The sequence below is a fragment of the Ischnura elegans genome, chromosome 1, assembly GCF_921293095.1.
Source record: "Ischnura elegans chromosome 1, ioIscEleg1.1, whole genome shotgun sequence".
In the NCBI taxonomy this organism is placed as follows: Eukaryota; Metazoa; Arthropoda; class Insecta; order Odonata; family Coenagrionidae; genus Ischnura; species Ischnura elegans.
In genome coordinates this window covers 14,062,245-14,088,479 of record NC_060246.1, presented here as the reverse complement: position 1 = coordinate 14,088,479, position 26,235 = coordinate 14,062,245, and the positions used below count along the sequence as shown (strand labels likewise).

The 26,235-nt window shown below is 40.1% G+C and overlaps 1 protein-coding gene across 1 annotated transcript in view; it reads left to right on the top strand.

Annotated features, from left to right (window-relative positions):
* The first annotated feature begins 1,461 nt into the window (after positions 1-1,461).
* Positions 1,462-26,235, top strand: part of LOC124154376 (zinc finger protein 423) — a 721,523-nt gene continuing 696,749 nt past the window's right edge. Inside the window, exon 1 of the mRNA XM_046528063.1 lies at positions 1,462-1,801. Within this exon, the coding sequence (XP_046384019.1) occupies positions 1,771-1,801 (31 nt within the window). The 5' untranslated portion in view covers positions 1,462-1,770. The remainder of the gene's footprint in view (positions 1,802-26,235) is intronic.

Sequence of the window (26,235 nt, the reverse complement as noted above, 5' to 3'; positions counted from 1 at the left end):
ATGGGATGGAAATGACACTCTAATGCCTTCGGTTAATTTTGCTGAATTTCTAATGAGAAATAATTAGCCTGTCAAATTTGCGTTACGCTCAAAATACTATTCTTAATAAATTTCTATTTATGGCGATTTTTATCACTCTAGAAATCAATGACCTTTTTTAAACAGGCGTTATAAAAAAACGAGTGATAACAAAATTGACAAAGTTAAGCAAATGATTATTTGCAATAAAGACAGAAGTGTTTCAGAAATCATCCGAGAAATCTTAGTAAAATGCTAACTGATGGTATCAAATTTTTATTCGTGCATTTTGAAAGCTATAAGCGAAGTGATTCCTGAACTCCGAGGCAAATATTGTCCAAACGGTCATCGATTTGCATAATGTAACATCTGAATTCAAATAACCCAACAATAGTGCTTTCGGAAATTACTGTTTTTGATTATTTAGCCATCGTCCCTAGTTTCGTGGTGGGCTAGGGCGGATCCAGGATTTTTTTCTTAAAGCAGAAGACACAAGGGTGTCACAGGCAAACAGTCCTATCATATTTGAGATTAAAAACAACATGCAACAATTACTGTACGAAATATTCTCTGTATTTTAAGATGAAAGTTATCATGATTGTGTTCTGAGGCTCCGTAGTGCACTAAAAAAAAACGAATGTAATTTTAACCGTATTATGAATCTTGTTTATTTTTTAAGCGTCGTGGGGAGGGGGATTTCGTGTCATAATTTTTCATCCTATTTATATTGATACATAATTTGCATTCTTATTAAAGCTTATTTTTTCTAATAAATTAGATTTTTGTATGAATGGTAACCCTAAAAAATTGAATGACCCCATTTTTTTAGGTTTTCATACATTTTTCATGATGGGAAGGGAAATTTCGAAAATTACTAGTTTTTCTTTTCGTTTAATAATTTTTCATCCTATTTTTATTGATATATAATTTGTTTTTTTTTATTAAAGCTTATTTTTTCTAAGAAATTAGATTTTTGAATGTATGGTAACCCTAAAGAATTGAATGACCTCTATTTTTTTTTTGGTTTTCATACATTTTTCATTCATACATCGCACGTTCCCCTCCCTAAACCCACCTAGTGTGGTGGGTGATGACACGTCTAGCGACCTACGGAAGAGTCCTCTTTCTTTGGTTGTTTCTCTCACAGTGCGTTCGGAGTATTCTTGTAACGTCGTGTCCATGATGTTTGGCGTGATTGATTATGCATTGACGTTTGAATTGTATTTTTATTTGTATGCGTATTTGTGTTTATATTGGTGTTTTGGAGTTGAGGGCGCTATGGTGATGGGAGAGTAAACAGGGGATTTGACCCACATCTCGTGATATAAAAAAAAATATATATATATAATAAGGGGTCGTGAAGTATAAAGTTTGAATTAAACAGGGGATTGTTAGTAAGAGAGCCATTTTTGGATGGAGGAGAGGAAATAAAGCTCTAAAGATTATAAATGATTATTATTGTCTGAGAAGAAAAAAGAAAGGCTGTGACATCACATTCTACACTCATCTAGTCGCCATGCAGCCTGCGTTCATTTACATGTTGTCTTCTTCTCTCAACCAGGAGACGAGGAGGAAGAGGATGATCGCGAGGGCGAGGCGGGTGTGGAGGAAGGCGAGGAGGAGCCCAGTGGAGTGCTAGGGGGCGCGGCTGAGGCCAAGGGTGCGGAGGACGAGGCGTCGGAGGGCGCGGCTGCCAGGGAGTGGGAGGGAGGATCGCCTCCCGGCGTCGACCTCCGAGGAACAGCCGACGCCATGGCCAACGGAGACATCTACCATCCATTCGGTGAGTACGCTGAAATGAATACGCTAGCTAAAATAGCGGATTTCGAGGATCTAGACAAGCAATACGCCAACTACTGGCCAAATTCGAAATTAGAGCTACGAGGATACCAACCAGTTCCCTTAGGAAACCACGTTGACAAATCATTGGTATTTCTGGGAATTTACCGATTTTTCTAGTTATCTTTTTGGTATCATAACGGCGTAAGTAATATATTTGATGCATTCATATTCATATAAAATGCTTTTTAGTTTTCATTCATCGCTACAATTCATCATTTACTGGGACGGTGGTTTGCTTGTTTAATGCACATTGGGTAACTGATGTGTTGCACTTTTTCTTTTCTAGCCTGCTAATAATAATGTTTTTAATCGCAGTCACTCATTTATGATCATTAGGAACCCTTAGATAATGTCCGTCAGATAGTAGAGGATATTTCAGCTAAAATTTATTAATACCTTAATCTTAACTGTTGTTTGTCGTTGCCCGTGAGAATTGAAATATCTCCTCAAAGCCAAAAAAAATCTTCCTTGATATTTTCTACTTTGATTTTCGCAGTGGTTCGACGATTCATCCTATTATGCCTATGTTATCATCACAACAATATCCTCGATGCGTCAGCCATGTTGGCAAATTAAGTCACTGCTTTCAGCGCCGCCATCGGGGATTTGAGTCTCGAATAGCTAAGAATGAATACGTTTGTGAGATGAATCTTCAAATGAGGGTGGCCTAATTTGTAATGACCATTTTGCGATATTATCCCCTTTCAAATCCAGTGTAGCCTCGAATCAGCATACAATTACATACAGTATACAATACGCCATTGAAGAAAGTGAGTACGATTTCACGTCTGCAGTAGGTAGATTTGAACCATGAGCTGTTTTGTCTCCGGCCTCGGTGGCGGTGGGGTAAAGTCCTCGCCTGCCAAGCCGAAGGTCGTGGGTTCGAATCCCGCCTGGGTAGGTGATCCCTATCCAGGGCATGGATGTTTGGATGTTTGGATGGAACTTTGTTAATATTGGAAACCCTCTTTGTAAAAGGCCGTCATGTGCTGTTTAAGGGGAAATTGATAATAAATAAATTGTGTATTGAAATTTATACTTCAGATATGTTGTTGCCATACTATTTATGATCGATATAAGAGGGCATGAATGTTTTAGTTAAAAACCTCAATTTATCTTTTTCTTAGCGGCATCACTGAGTTCTATGGGGTTTCAAATATACACTGACCGTGAAAAAACTTAATATATATCACATGCTTGCTAGTATAACTTCTCTCGACGTCTTACACATGTAGAGAAGAAATCTTTTAAATAAAGTCTTGGGAGTCGTTTATCTTCAAAATGATCGAAATAGGGTAGTCGATCACGTATCAAAAGAAAGCGTTTCCAGTTTTATCAGCAGTTGCAAAAACTAATCATTCGTCCATTGAACTTCTCCACTGAACTGTCCATGTACTTCTCATAAATCCCTTCTGGAAGCAAAACTCATTTGCGGAAAAATGTTTCACTTACAGCATTAGTAAAATCACTGCCTGAGTGAAGGTAATATCCGGACTAGTAACCTGAATCGTATGGGGTCGTAAATCATGAGTTATTGTTTTTGTCGAGATATTTTGGCACTGAAAAGAGCAATGCTAAAATATTATAGGGATCGATTTTGATGGGATGCTGTGTGCAGCTATATGTTATTGCAATCGAGCTGCGTATTTAAAGCCAGAATTATTGTTTGATTACACATTGGAAACTAGTACACGGGGCGGTCTCGCGGGGTTACACTCCTGACGGCCTTTAACCAATGCGGAACGCCCTACAGCGGGGCTAGAATCGAAAAAAGCTGGCGAAAACCTGAAACGATATTTTTTAGCTAGGAAGATGAAACTTCGCATACATATTTTAAAATAAGTTGTGCATAACTTTCCGGATTATCTCTTTCCTGTGCCTTCACATTAACGATATATTTGAGGACAAAGTTGAACAAATTTAGCGAAAAACGACCTCCCTCGATTTTTCTGAAAATAGCCTACTTTGTCCTCGTGCAGTGGTTTCATTAATGTTTTACTCGAGAAAACTGTTATACAATCTTAATAAACACTTTTTACTTACATTTGTAGTGTTTTAAAAGATTTTGTTTCGTCATTAACTATAGATATATAACAAAATGGCGGTGCCTTTTTTCAGCCAATTTTTTGCATTAACGTAGAGAAAAAGTAGATACTTCCGCCGACTTCTGATACCACGTCATTCTATGAAGATTCTACATTGTGAATCTACAGTAAAATATTGCACCAACTTGCAACCCCGAATTTTACATCGTTTTTTCGAGCGTGCGGTCGACTCCTGTTCTAGCCGGCTGCGGCGGAGAGTACGGTGACGCGGCAAGCGTGTGGATGCGATACGGGCACATTCACTTTTATATCAGGGTATTAAATATAATAGTGATAGAAAATAATCCCGAAAAAGTAATATTAATAAATATTGCAACGAATGACTCTTATTATGCAATCGCTGGGCACTGCAAGAGGTACACTGAAAAGCTTCTTCCTTTGAGTGCATTCCATATACTACTACGGAGAATGGACTTACGCAGTGTGCTTAACGTTGTGAAATGGACTCTTTTATTAACAAACAAACTCTCTCTCTAGGCAAGAGACGTCCATGATCCATGGACTCTTCTTCCCAGCCTCCCACACCTATTTAAATGTCTATCGACAAGGTGCACGCGAGTGGTTTTGTGCTGATATTTTCGCGAGCATATTCTCTTTTTCTATTGAAATGCACTTTCAGATTTGGTTGTTCTTCTGATGCGATGTCGAACTCTTCTATTTGTTGTGTTCCTTCTGCTTTTCTTGAAAACTAAATATTTCGATTTTTTTCTGTGTTGGATAGTTTCATATAACCAAAGTAACGTTGATATTCCATTTTGACTGCATTGCAATTAATCTTCACTTATTATTTTTTTCTAATGATCTTTTCGTTCTTATGATTGAAAAATTGAATTTATATAACGTAATTTCGGATAATTGCCCGATTACTTTGAAGTTATTATGAACCTTCGAATCAAGCGATGGTCATTGGTCGCAATTAAGACCTCTTCTAAGAGACCCTCCGCTCTTATGGTTTAATCCCTCGAAGACAGGGAAGTATTGGATCGAGGTTTAACGGCTAATCTCGTAAATAACTACGCAGCGAATCGACTCGTTTCGTCTTCCGCCCACCCCTTCGATGCCCCGCGGGCATCTCGCCCTTGTTATCCTCAACTTTTTCCGCAACCCGCTTGTTTACAGGAATCTCTCTCTTTCTCAAAGTGCCTTCCAACTACCTTCCGTAAGGGGCTTAAAGGTCCACTTTTATCTTCTAATGTCTCGATTTTTCCCCACCTCCCAGCATCCCGACTTCAAACGCTCGTCAAGAAGATGTCATCGCCTCGTTGAGGGCCTTGTGCTGCGCAGCGAATTTAGGCAAGTGTTGCCCTCGACGGCTGACTGAAAATAAGTCGGCGACGCGGTAGGATTCAGTTTTGGGGAGGAAGGGTTGCTTTTGGCGTCGCCTGCTGCGGAGGTCTTCTCGTCCCTTGTTTGACTGAAGGGTAAAGGGGTGTATTCCTTCCTTGCTGCTCCTCCCCTCGCTCACCAGATTTTAACCCTTTTCTTCCAATTAGATGGAATTATTCTCATGGGACCTCCTTACAATTTTTAATCGGATTATCCATTGTTTTAGCTTCCACTTTAGGCTTCTCCAAGGCTCTCGATTGGGACATTCTTTTCTATCGCCCGGGTTATAAATAAATTGCCGTTCTCCAAGGATAACAGAAACGGATGCTTGAATGGAGCCTATTATCTATTAAGTCACCAATTAATCTCCGCGAGATCGAAGAAGTGAAATTTGTATTTATTCTATGCAGGGGCGCAGCTAGGAATTAAGGCTGGGGGGGGGATTAAGGTGCAACTAGTACCGGGGTGTGTGTGGGTACGGAATACCCACCAGGATAAGCGGTAGGTGCGAGATTAGTAAATTGCGGAATTTTTAGATAAATGGTTCAAAATGGCGAGTGTAATGGCTTTTTGAGGGATATTTTAATTATCCTTACACCATTCTAATAGTAATATCAATCCAATCAAGTACAATGGAATAATTTCAAAAATTTTCTGAGCTCTGGGGGGGGGGGGTTTATCCTCCAAAACACCCCCTCGCTGCGCCACTGATTCTATGAATCACGCCTTTAATGCCTAGGTGGTTCGGTTGATATTTTCCATGCTTATTGTTGAGCGATATGTTATATCCTCGTGATACGGTATGGTCCTTAAGGTTTTACTCCTTTCCGTTTTTACTCCTAAGAGCATGGTTCTTCATTTTATATATTATTCTACTGTGTAAGGTGTGAAAGAGAATTCGTGGCTATTAGAGTGAAATGTAAGTTTTTTTTCTTGTAGTTAAGAACTCGGAAGATTATTTAATCAATCCAGATATTGAAAGAACCCTAAAGAGACTAACGTTGGTAAGGTTTTTTTCACTTCCAGTTTAAATTGCGGGACAAAAAAGTCAATTTTATGCGTGACTTGGAGCCTCGTTTAAGTCAAATTCTATTTATGACTATTGAGCTCGAATAATGTCATTGTTTTCTGTTTCGAAGCGCCCTGATGATAGTCATGACGTGTCCTCGTATATTAAAATTTTATATCCATTTATGGAAATAATGTAATCCATTATTTCATGGCGTTGAATATTGTCCAGCCAAAGTGCACCGCTTCCGAGCTTCTTGGCTCCTCCTCACTCGCGACCACTTGAGCGCCACCCTTTACACCGTTGCTACGAGCCCACTCCACTGTCTGAACCATCTCATCTCGCCGTGCCCCTCCACCCTCACCCCCCCCCCCCCAGTCCACTTCATAAAGGTTTCACCACGGTAATCTCCGGCCAGAGGTGAAGAGATTAAGACATTCTTAATGCAAAACCCGTGTTTCTTTTATCCGACTCTTTCCTTGTCTCCGGAGCTGCTTGCTCCTCCTCCTTACACTCTCGCTTGTGTGGCTTCCCTCCCCTCCACTGCTTCTTGCTCCCTTCCCCTCCTTCCAACCCCCCTGCCCACTCACCCCCACCCCCTCTCCCTCCTGTTCCTCTTTGCATCTTTCATTCCCACCGCGTCTCCAAGTTACCTGTTTCCCAGTTACCATCCGCCTTCCCTCGTCCGGACGTTTTAGCAGTTTAATTCGTTTTCGAAATTCACCTTCTTGCCGTTATCAGTGACCATCAACTTCTTACAATTTTATTACAATTAGTTCTACTAGCCGTTTTTTTTAATTTTTTGCACTTCGTGCAGCGCTTTCTTTATAGATAGGTTTTAATTATATTTTTCAAAATTTATAAATTTTATCGCTTTGAATTGTCACCGAATTTATTCGAAAGTCTAATGCAGAATATGCCTTGATTTTTGGATCCGTCAAAATTTTCTCCATTTTTTAAGACAAAATTAGTTCAAAAGGTGTATTCCTTACAGTGTAGAGGTACATTCCTTACCTTTTTGTATCTTTCCAGTAGCTTTAAGAATATCATCCGTAATTACGGAGACGAGAAGTAATCAAAACTATGAAACGGTTTCTGTTCGTGTAAAATATTCTGGGATGACTTATTTCTGGACACCTTTTTCCATTTGAATGTCTGTCCGTCTTTCTTTCTCTTACATCCATGTCTGTTTCTTCTCTCTTCGCCGGAGGATCGGGTTGGTGTAGTGGCTAAGGTATTGGCTTCCCACCCCGTGGGCTCGGGTTCAAATCCCGACGGTGGCAGAGAATTTTCAGAGACTGCCCGATTCCTGCTTGAATATTGTGCGGAGAATATTTCAAGCGCAACACTCCGTCCGTCGGATGGGATGTTAAGCTGTTGTGTTCCCTTGGCGCCTTTCGTTAAGAGCAGGCTAATACCGACGCCGGGTTTCTCTCCACCCATCCTTCGATACCCTTCCGTCGTGGCACAAATGACCTTAGTTATTGTTCGCATCTTCCAAACATAATACCATTGTGTCCTCGTTATTTTGCAATTTTATTCTATGCGTTGCTATTTTGGTGGCGGTTATTTCCCTCGCCATGTCCTACCAATGTGGGAATATATTTGTTTCTGAGCTCATAAAAGGGGATAAAATCGGTATCATATCAGATGGGGCTCACTTGAACCAAGAAATAGTACACCTTAAGTCCGCATGTAGAAAGAATGGATACAGCCAACGCGACATCCAAGTAGCATTAAAAAGACCGTGTTGAATAGTGATGCAATAGAACTTGAGCCTCAAAACTTGAGACTTGGGCCTCAAAACCTCGGGAGTGTACAGCGTCCGTGTGAGTGCGGTCACGTTTACATTGGGGAAACTGGCCGCACAATCGAAAAACGTCTTACCGGGAATGAAAGATGCATACTCCTGTTTTATCCGCTAAAATCGGCGGTAGCGGAGCATTGCTTGGACCTCGGTCGTAGGATGGACTTCAAAAATACGAAGGTTTTGTGCCGCACTAATAACTATTGGGATAGAATTGTGAAGGAGGCAATTGCTATTAGCCTTGAGGAGATGAGCTTAAACAAAGATAAGGGCCTCCAACTGAGCAGTGCCTGAAATGCCATAATTAATCGCTACATCCGCACACAGCAATAACGGCAACCAGAGATATGAATAAATAAATAAGTACCGTAAAAAAGTACCATTAAGAGTAAACCCCTGAAGACGATGGCATACTCAGCCATTGAAACGTTTCAACGCGTTGCAACGCGTTGGGAGAACTAACTCAATACCACACCCAGTGGGAATCCCGAGAAAGTTTTCATCTAAATCGGTATTTTTAGTATATGGGATGGGACTTTGGTAAAAAAATGAAATATATAACACTTAAAAAATCAGTTTAAATGAAAATTTCGCGTTCATTGCCGTGCGCTATGACTCCGAACCCAGCCGTCTTTTCCTCCCGACATCTCACGAGCGACTCTCACTTACTGAGCCCGCCAATCGTTATCGGCGGGGGAGCAGGAAAATTGTTTCGATCACGATATTCGGCGGCGGTTTTGTTGTGATTATTTCTTTACCTCGCGACGTCATCTCGAAGGGGGAGGGTGCCAGGGGGAGGCTTGCGCGTGGAGCTGGGGGTGCGGGAGGGAGGGTTTCAGTGGGGGCGGAGTTCAAGGGGAAGAAATTGGGCTGGTGCAGAGATATAAGAGAATGCGGAAAATGAAATGGGCTTTTCTGTTGCGGTTAACATTTTCAATTTTTAATCAATTATGTACCTGTAAAAATGAGTGTATTTAGGAGGCAGTAGTTACTAAAGAATAAGTATAATTAGATTTCAAAGTTTCACGGATTTCAACGGATTCTAATGCCGAATAGAATATTTGGCAGGTACCTATGAAGCTACGAAAGGAAAATACGCCAGTTATAATGTACATAAGGAAAATGATTACTGGCGAGGACTGCATTATAGTTTCATAGTTGAACTAGTTTCGTTATAGTTGTATTGTATCGCGCAGCTAGGTGGCGCAAGGGCCTGCCAACTAGCTGAATCGGTCCTTTCCTCCCCTTGGCGCTCGCGGCTATACAGACTATGAACCCTTCATATTCGGCACTCGTGTGGGATTTCTGTAGTTTAAAAAATGAAATTCATGAAATGTCAGCTCTTAATCAGTTACATTAGTATGAATGCATTTATATTTATTAAAAAATTGACCATGAGCGATTACTGGTAAAAAGATCGTAATGGTAGTTATCGCCACCGTTACCGCCCTATATCCGTGCTGGCGCTGCCGGGCCAAGGAAAGAAGAAAGTTTTTTTTTGGGCTTTGGTGGGTGTTTAGTGCGAGGGGGCGCGGGGCAATTTTCGGGGGTGGGGGAGGGCGGGTGGAGTCTCTTCTCATCGGAGCCATATAGCGCGTGGTACGGGGTCTATCTTTCGTCGGGGGAAATGGGCAGAGAGGCGATGGCAGTGGGTGAAATGAGGAAGTTTTTGTTTTGTGCTTTGGAACGCAAGACGGCGATGAAAAGGTCTTGCTATTCTTTTCTCTCGCCGGGAGTGGGTGGGGGTCATAGGGGTTGGTGTTTTCTTCGGGTTTTAAGGCTCTCACTCGAACGAAAGCAGGAAAAGAGATCACGAATGGAAGACGGGGGAAAAAAGGTTGAATTTCGTGCCTCCGCCGACACGAGGGTTGATTTTGATTGACAACCCAATTAAATCTTTGAAGAATTTTATGTATTGAAACCGCGGACGACGATATGGCACTAGAAGTGTTCCAGTAAGTTCAGCCACTGAGCTCAGGACTTAGTTCACTCAAAATGTTCAAGGTTTCCTCTTGGTTTAGCGAACATATTAGGTTGCGTCCGAATGCCATGTGTTAAATAATCTCAAATTAAATGCTTATTTTTCAAATTATTTTTATTGAACATTTTATAATTTATTATTTATTTTTAAAAGTTTTGTAGTTCGATAAATGTTTTACTTTTATTTTGAATTTACTTCACCAAAATTGAATAAAATATTACTGCGCGTCATAATTGAAAACAACTGGCAATCAACTCTATCATATTTTTTTAGCGTTTTAATTATTTCAAAGTTGAGAAATTGAATATTTTTAGGGCTGATTTTACACTCGACTTTTTTAAACGCAATAACCTCACTTGGACATAATGTGAAATTGCTATTTAGGAGAGATTTTAAGAGAGACAAGCTTTGACCAAGAATCACGTCCTCTATATAACCTGTGTATATTTATTTTGTTCAAGGCATCGTTAGTTTTGCTAGAGGGACCAGTGGCGTTTTCATATATTTTCGGAGACGGGGTTCATCATTATGTATGGTTAGTTTACATAATTTTTCATGGGCGAGACGTTTTATTTCATATTAAAAAAATTAAATGTGAAATTGTGAAAAAATGTGAAATTTAAAAAGTGACAAAATACGATAGAGTTAGTAGATTGATAGGATATACTACGATCGCCCAATAGGCGGCAGGCAGGAGACAGTTCGATTGCTGAAAATCGTCTTCATTACTGAGAGTGAGGCCCGGGCCTTCTGACACTACCCTTATACAAGCCCCCTGCAGGGACTATAATTTAGATTTAGCCGCGAATCCTTACGAATTCAATTGTGACGTTACAGCAGCAGCAGTAACATTACTCTGGAATAAATTTAAGAAATTGACTTCCCATGACTTCCCATTTAGACTCATCTTAAATTCTCACTTCTGCTATTAAATTAATGTAATCTCACACAGTTTCACATTGGTTTTACCTAAATATATTCCCGTGCTTTCTCAATCCCCAATTTGATCTTCCTCTCGCTGTTAGCGTTGGATTGAATATTGATGGCGCCAGAGCAGAAACCATTGTTTTATTCGGGGGATTTGTTTTCGGGAAAAAATTATTACTGCTGGAAATTGGTGCGGCTAAAAATTATTTTTATCCTCCAGAGTAATATGTACTTGTTGTACTACCTACTTAAAATATCCTTTCTTATTTTTTTTTCATTTTCGCTGCGTGCATTCGTAGTGTTTGAATCTTGAAGAATCTTGGTTCGCGTAGCCTCTCTCACTTCTTCACAAAATTGCTAGCTGGGCCGCAAATTTTTCTCTACGTTAGGACTGACGAGAGGAGGAGAGGTGGGTGTAAGGGTAAGGGCTTCCTGAAGGAGACGAATGGAATAAGTAGTCTCACGCGGGCAATGAGATCGATTTCCTCACGATCGGATGGGAAGGGTGCGTGCGGAGGGAGGGGGATGAAGTTACGGGGGTTGCAGTGAGGAGGGGTGGCATTTGAGGGTGGCTGAATCTTCACTCCTTTCGACGAACCACCAGCAGGGTAGTTTCCTTCATCAAAGAAAACGCAAGGCATTGATTGCGATTCGTTACCCACCATTATTGTATTCATAATATACAAATTATTTTTTTTTGAAAAAGGCCAGATTGGCGCCCATGCGATGCCACTCCACGTGACGTCACAGGGACCTAGTTTCTATACGAGAAGATAGGAGTTTTACATCGTCTGAGATTACCAATGCATGCATGAGGCACAGAGCTCAGGGAGACATTTCTTAATAATCACCAATTAAAAGTGCCTGAGGTCTGAAAGTTTTCTTCGTTTGATAGGGTAAATATTAATATTCCTTATTTAAGCCAAGCGCTACCTGCTAGCAGGGTACTCTGCTACCTGCTAGCAGCCTGCATCATATCAGCGCTCAAAGCCTCGTCCCAAGGTCACCTCACACGGCGACAGCGGGAACCAGAATGACGTCACACGGCGATTTCCCAGCATTCATACTTACCAGTCGCGTTTTCACGCCCTTGAAAATTACTCTTCAATTAATTCCGCTTCATTTAATCGCGAAAAATAGATGTCGTCATTTAAAAATCTAAAATCGTGAAATACGTAATCCAGGAGTAATAATCTTTCGATTTAGGCAATAAAAAATAATAGGAAACCACCCTATTCTGCACGCGTGTTGGGGAACCAAAAGCTGTCACCTCTACTTCCAAACCCACCCAATCCCGGCTGCGATTGTGTCGTGGGAGCTGATAATATTTTAACGACGTTTGTCTGTTGGAAATAAAATATTTAGAATGAATGCATTTACAGAACACCACCAAGTATATAGGCTTATCTATTGTATTGTTAATTATATTGTGGGTTAATCATTAAAATATTACTTATTTTTATCATTTACATAATATTAAAATTTTAACATCTGATTACAATAACATTTTTAGAATATTGTAATAATTTGTCAATTGGGGACATAATTATCATCCGTCAACAATACGAAGATTCATTGAATTGTTGATACCTTAGCCTTGTGGAATTCAATTTTAATTTAGGAATAATTACTTTGCACTCTACAAACTAACCTTGTAAAAATTTGTAGAAAGAAAGGTTGCTATATTTCCTGACTTAAATGCGGAGATTTGTTTGATGCTACTCTCCAATTATTTTTCTATAGCTACTTTCACTTTTTAATGTTGCTTGAATGATTTGGTTGAGTAATAGCCAAGAAGACGGCGCTTTAATTGTCGAAACGTTGGCGAAGAATTTGCTAACCTTTATTGATAAACCCTCTGTGTGAACTACACAATCTTTATGAGGCTAGTTAAACTTATATGCATATAATTCTTAGCCTTCTTTCGGCTTTCTTAATGCGAAAAAATATTCTTGGGGTCAAGCCCATTGAAGTGAGAAGGGCTTTTCAGCCTTAAATTCGGCTTACCTACGCTGGAACCTAATTCTACCTTCCTCATTGATTTTAATGTGCAACTGAGTGTCGCTTTGATGTCATGTCAGAGTTGGTGCTTTTGTGCTTTGATGCCATTCCAATCACTTCAAAATTAATCATTATCGTGCCCCGCGCAACGAGGTGTTCTCAACTTTGAGGATTATGTCTATGAATACTGGATTGGCTCCCTCGCTGCTTGCTTCTTGTACGGGGAGAGAGAGAGATGGTAAAGAAAAAACACGCGGATAAAATATCTGGGGGGGAGGAGGAATGTGTTGTGCGCGCGCTAATGGGAACCCGATTCCTCGGGAAGCGCTCTTGCAGATGTCTCATGACGATTTCACGCCTTTTGAAACATTCACCCGCCTCGGAACACAATCTGCCCCCCACCCCATGTCTTCCCCTCTCTCTTCTTTTTTACGTTTTCCTCTCTCTCTCTCTCACCACCCCTCCTCCTCCCTTGTCCACCCCCACCCATCCCGGATGGTCGTCTCTGCCCGCTGTAATTCCCTGCCTCGTCCGTCTCGCTTGTAGCCACCTCCTCCTGCGCGCATATCGTATTCCGGGAGAGGTGTTAAGAAAAGGGTGGCAGGGCAAGACTTTTTTCAAGATTTTCGTGCTCTCCCGCCTCAGCGATTGGTGAGATTTGTGACTTACGAGCTAATGCCGGCATGAAAATTGGTGCAATAGGGTGGTTTCCTTCATTAAAGAAAACGAAAGGCATTGATTGCGATTCGTTACCCACCATTAGTGTATTCATAACATAAAAATTATTTGGTTTTAGAAATCCCAGTTTAGGCGAATGACAATGGTAAATTTTAACCGCATTTGAAAAAGTCCAGATTGGCGCCCACGCGATGCCACTCCACGTGACGTCACAGGGACATAGTTTATATACGAGTAGATAGGAGTTTTACACCGTCTGAGATTACCAATGCATGCATGTGGCACAGAGCTCAGGGAAACATCTTTTAATAATCACCTATTAAAACTGCCTATGGTCGGAAAGTTTCCTTCGTTTGATAAGGTATTAATAATCCATAATTAAGCCAAGGGCTACCTGCTAGCAGGGTATTCTGCTACCTGCTAGCAGCCTCCATCAGCAGCCTGCGCCTAGCGGCGCACATGTCATCGCCCCGTTGCAACCTGCATAGTATCAGCGCTCAAAGCCTCGCTCCAAGGTCACCTCACTTTGCGGCAGCGGGAACCAGAATGACGTCACACGGGCTTTTCCCGGCATTCATACTTAGCCGTCGCGTTTTCGCGCGCTTGAAAATTTTCACTTTTCATTTAATCGAGAAAAATAGATATCGTCATTTAAAAATCTAAAAGCGTGAAATGCGTACTCCAGGAGTTATAATCTTTCGATTGAGGCAATAAAAAAATAAAAGGAAACCACCTTATTCTATGCTATAACGCGATATTTTAATTTAATCAGCTGTTTTGAGGCCTTGTGGGGAAACGTTTGTCGGTATTATCACACCGGGTTAAATACTTCACTTGACTTTGGACGACATTTTAATAAAAACAAACAAAAAGACATTCAGCAGCCCCGAATATGAGCCCGCAGTCGGAGCTCGAAACGTCAAATGCAGAAATAGTCTATTTGACCCAGTGGAAATCCCGAGATGAATTTAGCCACATTATTCACCGGGGAAGCATCAAATCTTAGTTCTTAACCTTTCTTTCCATTTTTTTTCAACCGAAGTTTCGCCACGGTGATTGACATTACCTCGCGCAATGGAGACATTCCCACATCGGTGGGGCTTAATGAGGGAAAAATGTCCAGCGGATATACTCACGAGCCTCTCAACAAAATCTCTACTCCCCCACCCATTCCTTCTCCTCGTTTCTCCTCGTTTTACGCTCCTCCCCCTCACCTGTGGACGTCGCTGTAATTCCTCTCCTTGTTCCTCTCCCTTGCACCGCCTTCCACCGAAACGCATATCGTATTCCGAGGGGAAGAGGGTGGGGATATAAGACGAGGGTATATAAGACCGGACGGCCGGGGAGAATGTGGGGGGGGACCCACTCCCTTTCCCCCCTCTCACTCGGATTTAATCTTACGATTTCGACCTTTGCTCCTCGTCTCTAGCTGACCTGTCCCATCGGCCAAAGGCCTATTTCCCGCCCCCACCCGTCCCTTGCAAAATACAACTGTTTTCTTTCTCCACGCCCGTTCTTATATATGTATAGCTTATCTATATTCAGAAGGGGGGATTCTACGAGAACCACAGAAAGGCCTTTTAATGCAATTAAAAGTGAAGGTAAATTGGTGGCCTTAGTGAAGGTTGGGGGTTTGAGTCCCGCCTCTGACCCACACGGGTGTTTGTGAACGTTCAACGTTGGTTGTTGATGTAAACTATGAACGGCCGTTACGTGCTGTGACACGGGGTTCTTGGGAATACATTTAAAAAGTATATGAAAGTTGTTCGGTAGGTATTTTGAAGAGAGGACCGACAGATTAGGTCATTTGGGTCATAAGGACGGTCGGGAAGGAAGAGTGGAGGGAAACCCGGCGTCGGTATTAGCCTTCCCTTGACGAAAGGGATTAAGGTGATCACTGATTAACGTCCCATCCGACGGACGGAGTGTTACACCTGGAGTTGATGTCCTCTTACCACATCACATCAGGGAGTGGGCGGTTTGTGGAAATTCAACTCGAGTGCCGGGATTTTATGCAGTCCAGCATTTCGGGAAGGTAATATTCTGGGTACCACACCGGCCCGATCCCCAAGATAATATTTTACACGATTCTGGCACGTCTCAGGCTTTAACGTGCGAGTTCAGTGATTATATCTATTCGGTGTTGTGTCTATTTCCAGGCCTCAGCAAGGAAAAAAAGTGACTCAGTTGCTTGCTGTCAATTTTAAAATATAACAGCTCATTAAAAAAACATATATCCGAAAATTTAAGGATAGAATGTATGTTAACAATGCTGTTGTAAAGAATTTTTTGTGCCTTTTTAATCATGAATGGGCATCAGGAAGCGAATTGCACTAGCAAAGGAGGCGTTCATGAACAGGAAGGAGCTTCTGAGAGGATCGTTATGTAAGAGTTTAAAGAAAAGGATAGTGAAGAGTTTGATCTGGAGTGTAGCTCTCTACGGTGTGGAAACGTGGACATTGAGGAAAGAAGACGAGAGAAGATTGGAGGCGTTCGAGATGTGGGTATGGAGAAGAATGGAGAGGGTGAAATGGACGGAGAGGAAAAGGAACGACGAAGTGCTGGATATGGTTGGCGAGGAGAGGCAGCTTTTAGATGAGATACGGAGGAGACAGAATGTATGGATGGAGCGAGTATTTATCGGGGAGGGAATGTTGAAAAGGGTGTTAAAGGTTAGAATGATAGGGAAACGAGGGAGGGGAAGGAAAAGAATAGGATTTTTTAGATAGATTGAAAGGTGGTAGACCTTACAGTGAATTGAATAAGGCAGTGCGGGAAGGGAAGGGAGGCTCCCAGATCACTTCTATAGTACTCCATGGAAACCTACCTTAATCGGTAGAATACTGTAATAATAATCATGAATGGGTTGATAGGGTTTCTAAGTCCCATAATATTTGCAAACTTCCATTCCCTTCAACTCCTCCTTTGCCTCAAACTCATCTCTTCCGTCTCCATCTTTCTTTCTCTCCACGCTCACTCATTTCTTTTGCTTTCTTTTCTCTTCATCTCCCTTGCCCCCCCTCCCTCTTCATCTTCGTACTCCTCCTCATTAGGCGCACACCCCCCTGTCCCTTCATCTTGCTTCTGCATCCCCCACATCATACCCTTTATGAATCATTTATCGCCACACGCTGAGACTGGACACACTACTCACTTGGATTAGTCGGTCAACACATCCCTCTTTCTCTCTCTCCCTCCCCCCTTTCTCCTCCTCCTCTTCCCTTCATCCCTCCCCCACTTCCTCCTTTTATCTTTTTTGCACGCTTTTTCCCTCATGTCACTTCCATCTTTCATTTCGTGCCTGGATTTTCTTCTTCTCACGCCGAGAGCCTTTACTTTCTCACTCATCTCGGTACTTGATTGAAGTTGCTCTGTTTTAGCTTCCTAAATTTAGGATTCATACTTGCCATTACTTCTAACTTTGTTGGATGTTTTCGTAAGTTTTTCACTTAGATATTCCCCAAATATCCTTAGCTTTCAAACGAGAGTTGACGAGTTTACGGTGTGGAAATTCATCGTAACAAGTGAAAAACTTTTTAATTTACCTTAACTTTATTTTTTTCTCAATCTGTTTCGACGTACTTCACTTCATTCTCTAGGTCTGTTCAAGTCCGTCAATTTCTGACTCTATTTATTATGTGCTATTTTATAACTCTGCTATTTACAGAGGCTAAGGAATGGTATTATAGTTGTTAAAAATATTTTTTCGGATTGTCTTTAAATGGCCATTCCATTTCTCTTCATTTAGCTTCGCTCAAAATAAGAATGACGTGAAGCCCGTCAAAACTAAGAGAGAAAATAACAAAAGTACGGAAAATTACAAGGTTGCCTCTGTATTTCATCCTCAGTTATCATATTTATATCAAAAAGCTGTTTAGCTTTTGCTGTCGCAAGCTTTACGAGTGCTTTTACCGGTGGAAATTGAGGTGATGCGCTTAATTATATACCTACGTCATATGGTGGTGGTAGGACATGGGAAGCTGACTTTTAGAGTTATCTTACCTTTAGTTATAATAGAAAATAACAGAATAAACACCCCTTATTCACTTTTTGAAACAGCACCAGAAATTTTTAAAATTATGATCTTTTAATTAGACTAGTGCGAGAGCGATTACGTATTCCATGTAAGTTTGATGTAAATAATCATTGAATTTAGATTGCATGTTAACGTGCCATGAAAGTATGTGGAATGAGTCGCTATTGCAATCACAGATATTGTATTATATAAGTATTGCCTTGTTGATTTGCGAGAGTGCAACGTCTTTGGCGGCTGAAGAAACTCAATTTTTCTTTTAATGCGGTAATTGCAGGTTTCCACAGAAATCAGTTGAAAGCTAAAAGCAAATAGTCCGGTTAAGATTTGCAATCGGGAATGCGGTTTTGAAAAGGGAATGAGAGAATATGCACGTTGAAGGTGAGAAATCGCATACGTATTTGATGTATAATAAAATTATATCGAAGGGGAAATTCCAATTAATGACGGGCTATTTATGGTAGAATACAAGGAATATAAGTAAGCATAGCGTAAAGAGACAAATCTTACAAGGTAGAAGCTACAATATTATCTTTCGCGGATGTTTCCACCTCGATGAGCCGGACTTGTTTGTGGACAAATTACTAGCTTAAAACGTTGGGTAGACCAGGGCACGTTTACGCGGATTTATTTCAACGAATTTTCTAATGTTTATGCTTTCACTTAGGAAATTTTAGACATTAAGGTTTTATTAAGAAGTAAATAAAGTCAAAATATGTGTATTGAGTTGTTGGCCTATTTATGGTTTTAACTGGAAAAAAGTTTTTTAAGGTCCAATTCTGTAGCGTAAACTTCCCGTAGAGTCCCATTCTCGTGTTATTTGTGACGAAAAGTTTTTCGAGGAAACAATTCCTCATCTTTTCTCTCTGCTTCTGTTTTCGTTGCCTGCGATTCATCGTGATCTTTGGGAATTTTACGTCAAATCAGAGGTCTGTTTCTAGAGAAGATCTTCGTTTTGAAACTGTTTTTTTACTGTAAAAAATGTACATTGAAATTGTAGAGATGTAGTAACGTATTTAACGCATTACTGTGTGTAAAACGTTTACCTTAAAATACCAAATATCCTAAATGGGAGAAGGGAGAGGCAAATGTCAGGAAGATAAAAATGGGACGACGCTCTTTTTATTTTGGTAAACTTCTCAGTAAAAAAAATATTTTAATATCCGTTGCATTCTCAGTGAAAAAAATAATATTCGTGGCTGTTCTTGAAATCTGACTTGGCGTCGATTAGTGCTTCATAAAAAAATTTATGGATATATGATCATATTTTAAAACTATTATGTTTTGAAATAGTACCACTTTACGAAGATTTTCATTATTTATTAGTACCGAGCGATTTTTCCCGCAGTTGGACAACGTATCTTTATCCAAAATATAGGATTTCGATGGGACTGTTTTGATGCGGCTATCATGATGCCTCACAATATGGCCAACTAAGTTGTCCCGTCTTCTCTTTAAGGTTTTTAGAAGACTTTTTTATCTAGAAGACTTCTCTTCCTAGCACTTCCTTACTCGGTCGGTCCATTTTATCTTCATCATTCTTTGGCAGCACATCATTTCGAATGCTTCCACTCTCGACTTTTCTGCCGCTGTCAACGTCCAAGCCTCCCTCACACATGCCTTGTTAAGATTATGATTGTTCCAGCGATTGTCGGAACTATCGTGCATTCACACGACGATGGTTAAAACCTGTGCTTCCCTCTAGTGCTGACATTTAAAACGAACGGGAAATTGTTGGTTAGAAAAGCTGTTGAGGTATGCAGGGACAAGATATTACCTACTGTGTTCGACATGCATTTACCGAATAATTTTTCTTCCGCCCATATTCTTCCTTCCTAGGACAAATCCATGAAAAAAACAGAGCGAAGGGGGCTTCACGAACTTTTCGTCTTTCTCTTGTCGCTTCCGTTTCCGGTCTCCCAGCGCCTAACCATCGTAAAGTGGCAACGTTCGGAACTGCGTCAACTATTGTCAGGACATGCATTCACACGGCTAGTTCGGCCAACTATCGTTAGGACGATCGCTCAGACAATCGTAATGTGAATGAGGGAATGCAGAAACATGCTCCATGTATGCAATGTAGTATCTGCTGAATTGTTTCCTTATTTCTATGCTTGTATTCTCACCTGTGAGAAGATATTCAAGATGTCGAAAATATATCACCTCAATTCTGGATTTGTCCTGTCCTTTTCTTATGCGGTAATACGAATTTAACTTCTCGAAAACTGTCTTGCGAGAATGTCGAATCGATTCGAGAATATCGATCTCTCGCGCAGTCGAATCGTAAATCTCCTTCCCAATCCCCCCCTTATCTCATCAGGGGTCCTCCTCCCCCCCCCCCCGAACAAAGGGAGCGCCCATACATCCTTCCTTCTCCCCGTCCGCGGTGGTCGTCCCTTTCGCCTCCTTAATACATCCCGTCGGGAGGAGATCCTTCTCCACCCCTGCCCTTCTTCCCCTCTGCACCCTTTTGGATGGATGCTTCTTATATGCGACCTCTCTCCCTCAGCATCACTCCTTCGTCTGGGTCTCATTGGAAAATAATTAAAGTGGATTCCGGACCCAAGTCACACCGTAAGACGGCGTCTGGAGGGAGGGTGGGGGGGCTTGAACAGGGTGCCCGAGGGGTGGATGAAGAGAGGGTTTGGAGGGGGGGTGGAATTGGGGAAAAGAAGGGAAGAAGCATTGGGAAGGGCGGGGGAATGGAGGGATGAAGTAATAATAATTATAAATAAGTACACACCTAAAACCATCCTTGAAAACGATCAGTGTAAGATTTATTATGACCGATAAATTATTACCGATAAAACAGTCCAGAGCAATAGACCTGATCTAGAAGTGCAAGATAAAACTCACAATGAAACGTACTTGATTGACGTTGCCGTACCTAATTCGAATAATATCACTACAGCCTACACCAACAAAATGGAATAGTATTAAGAACTTAAGAATGAAATTAAGAGATTGTGGAAATCAGATAAAGCACACACAATACCAATCATTATCTCTGCCACAGGAGTAGTGCCTCATTCAATCCATCAAGGTCTTCAAACTATTAGACTGCCGAAAAACTTGTCTATTACAATGCAAAAAGCAGCAGTTTTAAATATTTGTCGGATTGTCAGAAAATTTTTCAAAACAGAGTAAAAATACGAGAGTACTTAGTGATACCCGTACCTCGCCTAAAACCAGCAAAAATGCTGTGAAAATATATTAAATAATAATAATAATAATGTCGTTTATTTTCGTAGGCACTGGGGCCCATGAGAAAATAAATGTACAGCTTTCTACAGTTCCAACTTGGTAGATAAATAGAAGTAAAAAAGTGAATAAATATAATTACAGGCAAATGCAACCAGTTCAGATCGCCAAGAGCATGAAAAAAAACAATGCAATATTTTCAACAAAAAAATAAATAATCGCACTTAGATATAACATACTAATTACAAGAATTTAAGGTGATAATACGTAGGAGTGTGGAGATGGGAGAGAGAGTGGGGAGAAGTGGGGAGGATATTTATTTATTCAACTTCTCCTTCGATTTGAAAAAAAACCTGTCCTTCCTTGAATTTCAACTTATCCGCAAGTCACAATCATTTTTATTTTGAGTCGATGGATAACGATGTATTCATTTATCAATTAATCTCCTTCTTGAAATTGGGATTATAAACTGATACATTTGAATTAACTGTTAATTTTGCAAATATTTTTTAAAGTTGTTCCTCGTTTTGTTACTTTGACGAAATAGGGAGAATCCTTTTAAGGAAGTAAAATTCTCGTGGTAAATATTTACGACAGTGAGATACAGTTTTTGATTTGAATGAAATTAAAAATAAAATGGCTCAATCGGCGCAAAAATGTTTTATTTTCAACGACTATTTAATACTTTTTTCTACTATTAATATGATGCCTTTTTGATAAGGTACTCAGTACCTGCACGAGTTTCAGAATTTTGAAATTAAACTCGAAGTATTGAAAATGTATCAAAGTGATTTCGTGATCAAGTCATGAAAATTTGTGTGACGGAGAACGCTTCTGCCAACTCGACAATAGCATGCTAAAGGAAAACAGCGCCCACTTTAAAATGGATGATCTCGTCACATTTATTTCCTTTTGCGGCTTGGGTATTTGTAAATGGCAGAATATAATTGAGACCTATAGTTAGTGTAATATTTGTTAGTAATTACTAAACAAATTAAACAAGGATTTTCTTTTAAAATGGAGCGTAACCAATGATCTTGTTAATGCTAAAACATCATTGCATTTCGCAATACAAACATAGAAACATAGAAATGCATATCCGTAACAGTTGAACTTTTTTAACGACTCGAATGGACTTATAATGAACGTAGCCCTCCACTGTCTATTGAGAAATAGTCGAGATAGCAGCTAGGCTCACACCGGTCCAGAGGAGATGCGTATGAAAGTCATCAATGGGCTACCAATTTGATCAGCCAGTTATCTTTTGCTGTCGATTTTCATAGAGTATATAAAATAAAGAAATCCCATTCATCTTTTTCTCCATTCGTCGCCTACTTTTCAGGCTACTCAAGGCGAAATAAAGACGGCATTAACCCTTCTGACAGATGAGTTGATGACGTCATGAGCTTTTTCCGATCGGGTTACCTCTTCTCCGCTTATACTCTGCCTCGCGCATTGAAATCTTGTTTCTCATCCTTGTTTACAATCTTGCGAGCGATTCCTCCTCTCAACGAGCGGTATCCTATAAAAAAGTGAATGAACCGTAGCAATTATGACGTCTTCAACTAATGAAGAATGCTGGCCAATATTCACAATAAATTTGATTGCTATTCTAAACTTGTTAGAAAATGGTGAAATTAGATTGCAAGCTAAGTTTTTCGTGGCAACTTATCTTTCCTTTTCATAAAATGAGTTTATTTAATTAATTACGATACTAGGCCTAACTCAAGGACCCTAATCCGGGCAGAGGCGCCAGTTTCTTTCATGAAGCTGGGTTTATGCATCGAAGTCGAATGCTGTAGCAATCGATTGTTGAGCTCGAATCGTACGTGTGGGCATCGACTGTGAAGACAGTACTAATCAATTGAGGTCTCGATGCAATCTGTTAGTGAAGTTAAAGTGCAGTTCAACTTTGAACACAGAGTGTTGATAGCTATGGATATATTTATTTATTTATCTTCATCGCCCCGACAACAGCTCATTTAAGGCCTTTACAATGGGGAATACAACGAAAAACAGCATAGCACGATTGCAGAAACCCATTCCCTGGGCAGAGACAACCTACCCAGGAGGGACTCGAACCCGTGACCTTCGCTTCGGCAGGCGAGGACTTCACCCCGCATAATGGCGTAGAGTATATGTACAGAATAATTCAATTTGTTATTAATTAGGAATCAAGGGTAATTTAATGTAATGAAAATACTCGTCTATTTCGACAGTTCATTATTTCAACCGATCCAGTTTCGGCACATAATGCTAATTTCAAGGAGGCAAATGCCTGTACATGTAAAATAATATTTCCTACGAATTACTGCGGAAACTACATCTTCCAATCAAAGGAAGGCCAAAAGTTGATCAAATTTTCTCTTTTAGAAGAGAAGTTAAAATTATTTCTCCTTCGCCACTGCAAATTCTTTTGTTTTCCTGTCGTTGCCATGACGAAACCCATTGGCTCTCCAGTTGGGACACTAAAAGATAGTTAAGTGTTGATAGTATGTGGTGGTGAGAGATTGCCTCGGAGCTTCTGCCATGGCATTATATTTTGTAAAGTATTATAATAGATCATCTTGGATCGCAGCAATGTTAGAGGAGATAGTGTCCAAATGCCTCAATCAAACTGAACCATCTGGTTGTAGCGGAGTGTTCCTCCCTCCTCAATACCTTGCTCCATGGACTGACATCATTCACTTTGATTTCCATGAATGGTTAAGTTTTTATTGCCTCCATATAATTAATTATCAGATAATTTCTTCATTTTAGGTCCTTCAATAAAGTATTTTAGCTCGCCAATGTTTCCAACATGAGATAATTTTCCTGTAGGGCTTTAATACATTATTTTGAAATTGATGAAGATGAGGGCAGTTAGATGCTCGGGGCAGAGGAGAGTCGAATAAGCGCTTGGCAGGAGTTCATGACGTGTACAACTTATCTACGAAAGGGTTAACGCTGTCGATTTCTTGTACCCGCAGATATCTTGAGAAGTAGTCGTCGGATGGTAAAGCGAAAAAAAATGCGGGTCTCTTCATTTTCCAAACTCCATCGCGATCTACATTTAAAAAAAATTCCCAATGCGTTAATGTTAGCAATGGATGTCCACATTTCAATCATCATGGATGTCCACATTTTTTTTAGCTCCAGTGAGAGATTGCACTGGAGAGATCGGTGAGGAGTTGTATTGCGAATAATAGGATGTTAAGAGGGAGTTGGAGGTGTAAACTGCGAGAGGTGGATACGAGGTGTGAGGAGGGCGAAGAACAAGGCGAGGGTGTTAAAGGAAGGAGGGGTGAAGAGGGTTTGGAAGTTCCCTGCTCGTCGCGAGGGCATCGGTGCGAGGGGGGGAAGAGTGGGTCGGAATGAGCCCAGGGGCGGATGTTGTGGGGCCTGATAAAACGGCGTGTAGGGAATGAATGATTGAGTGAGGTGAATGCCGGAGTTGGGGGGGAATGGGAGTGTAAGGAGACAGACTGGCTGTAAGGTGGGAAAAGACCCTTGAGTGGTGCAATGGGGCTGAAGGGGAGGTCATCCACCCCCCCCTCCAAAAAAACACTCTCTTGTTGATTTAAAAAAAGTTAATTATTATTGAATTTATATGCTCTTGAGTGACCTCTAAGCGTTAAAATATCGACTTGATATTTAAACACATGAGTTGTTCTGCCCACGGCATATTTTATTGGTTTTGGCTTACCTGCCTTTCTCCTGAAGGTCTTTCAAGGATTTTACATATAATCTGTTACAAAAACAAGGGGTGATGATAGCATAATAATTAAAATATATCATTTTCCCAAAATGATTAATTCGCGAAAAATAAAAACAACAATTGTTTAGGTAACTAAACAACACGCATAACAAATACGCAACGAAAAATGCAACATAGATAAGATATTGGTACATATATGTTTACATAATACTTAACTGAAAAACTGAAATATTTTTACTGCAATATTACTTTCATTTATAACAATTTTGAGTGCTTGAATCGAAAGTCCAAGTAATATGATAAAAAAAGGAAGTGTCGTTTTAATAACGTGATCATAAGGTACTACTCGTGAGGAAGGCCTATCGCATATCGAGGAGTCGGGGAGATTATATAAGGGTTATCTTAGAGGATAGAACGTTTGTATGGGTAAGAACGTCACTTCATTATCCACTTATATTAATAGGCTTGTGCCTTCACTCATTACTTCTAAATCGAGACCCTTATAATTCTAACCCATATCTGTTATGTAATAATGAAGCCACCAACAGTAAAATAATTTACAAAGGGGTGCTGTTTGAAAAAAATATTAAATTTTCCGCAATTTAGATTTCCTAAACGCAAAACGTATAAGGATCCAAGGCGCAGCTTGATTTTTGGGGTAAAATCGTTTTTTAACATCGTGGTGATCTCATGAACTGTTAATGATATGAATTGTATCTTGTTGACTGACCTATTTTTGCGAATTCCATGTTATAAATTTAAAATTATCGTGATAATTGTGGTAATTTCAATAATTTGTGAGTAAGTATTTCAAGGGATCGAGTATTGTTCGATATACCGTTCATATTTAACTGTTCTAGTATTAAGTCTGCACAGAATTTGAAAAATCCGCTGTAAATTATTTATGTTTAGTTGATTAGAAGGAACTTGTGCCTTTCCAGTGGATAAATTTTTCAACAACTACCAAAATAAAATCTGCATAAAAGAATGACACATCTATTGTCTTTATTCGTTCAAAAAATCTATTTATAAATTGCTTTATTGAATTTTTTTTCACTCTAAAATTAGTTTTTAATTATGACCACTTTTATATTTATTGTACCTCTAATCTTTTCAGATAATGATCCTTTGAAATGTAGGATTAGTTTTTCCGAAATATCGGGAAATACGTTTTTCTAAATATAATAAAATGAAAAAACTTTGTTTAATTCCACCAATTTATTTAAAGGTATGACTAGTTTCGACACAGCGGCTTTATCTAAGACATCAGATACTCTACATCAACAGACAGTATCTGATGATGACGTCGGGATATACGTTGTTGTTAGTATGTTACTTCGGCAATATGTTAAAAAAATTGAGCCTGAGACGTTAGAGATAATGTTTTTTTTCATAATGGACCTAATCCTGAAGAGTTAACGGCGTTATCCAATACATCAGATACTCTGCATCATCAGGTAGTATATGATTATGACGTCGGGATATACGTTCTTGATAATATGTTACGTCAGCAAACATATAAAAAAATAACCTGAGACGATATAGATAATTTATTTTTTATAATGGACCTAATCCTCAAGAGTTAATAATGAAATACGAACAAGAGGTCA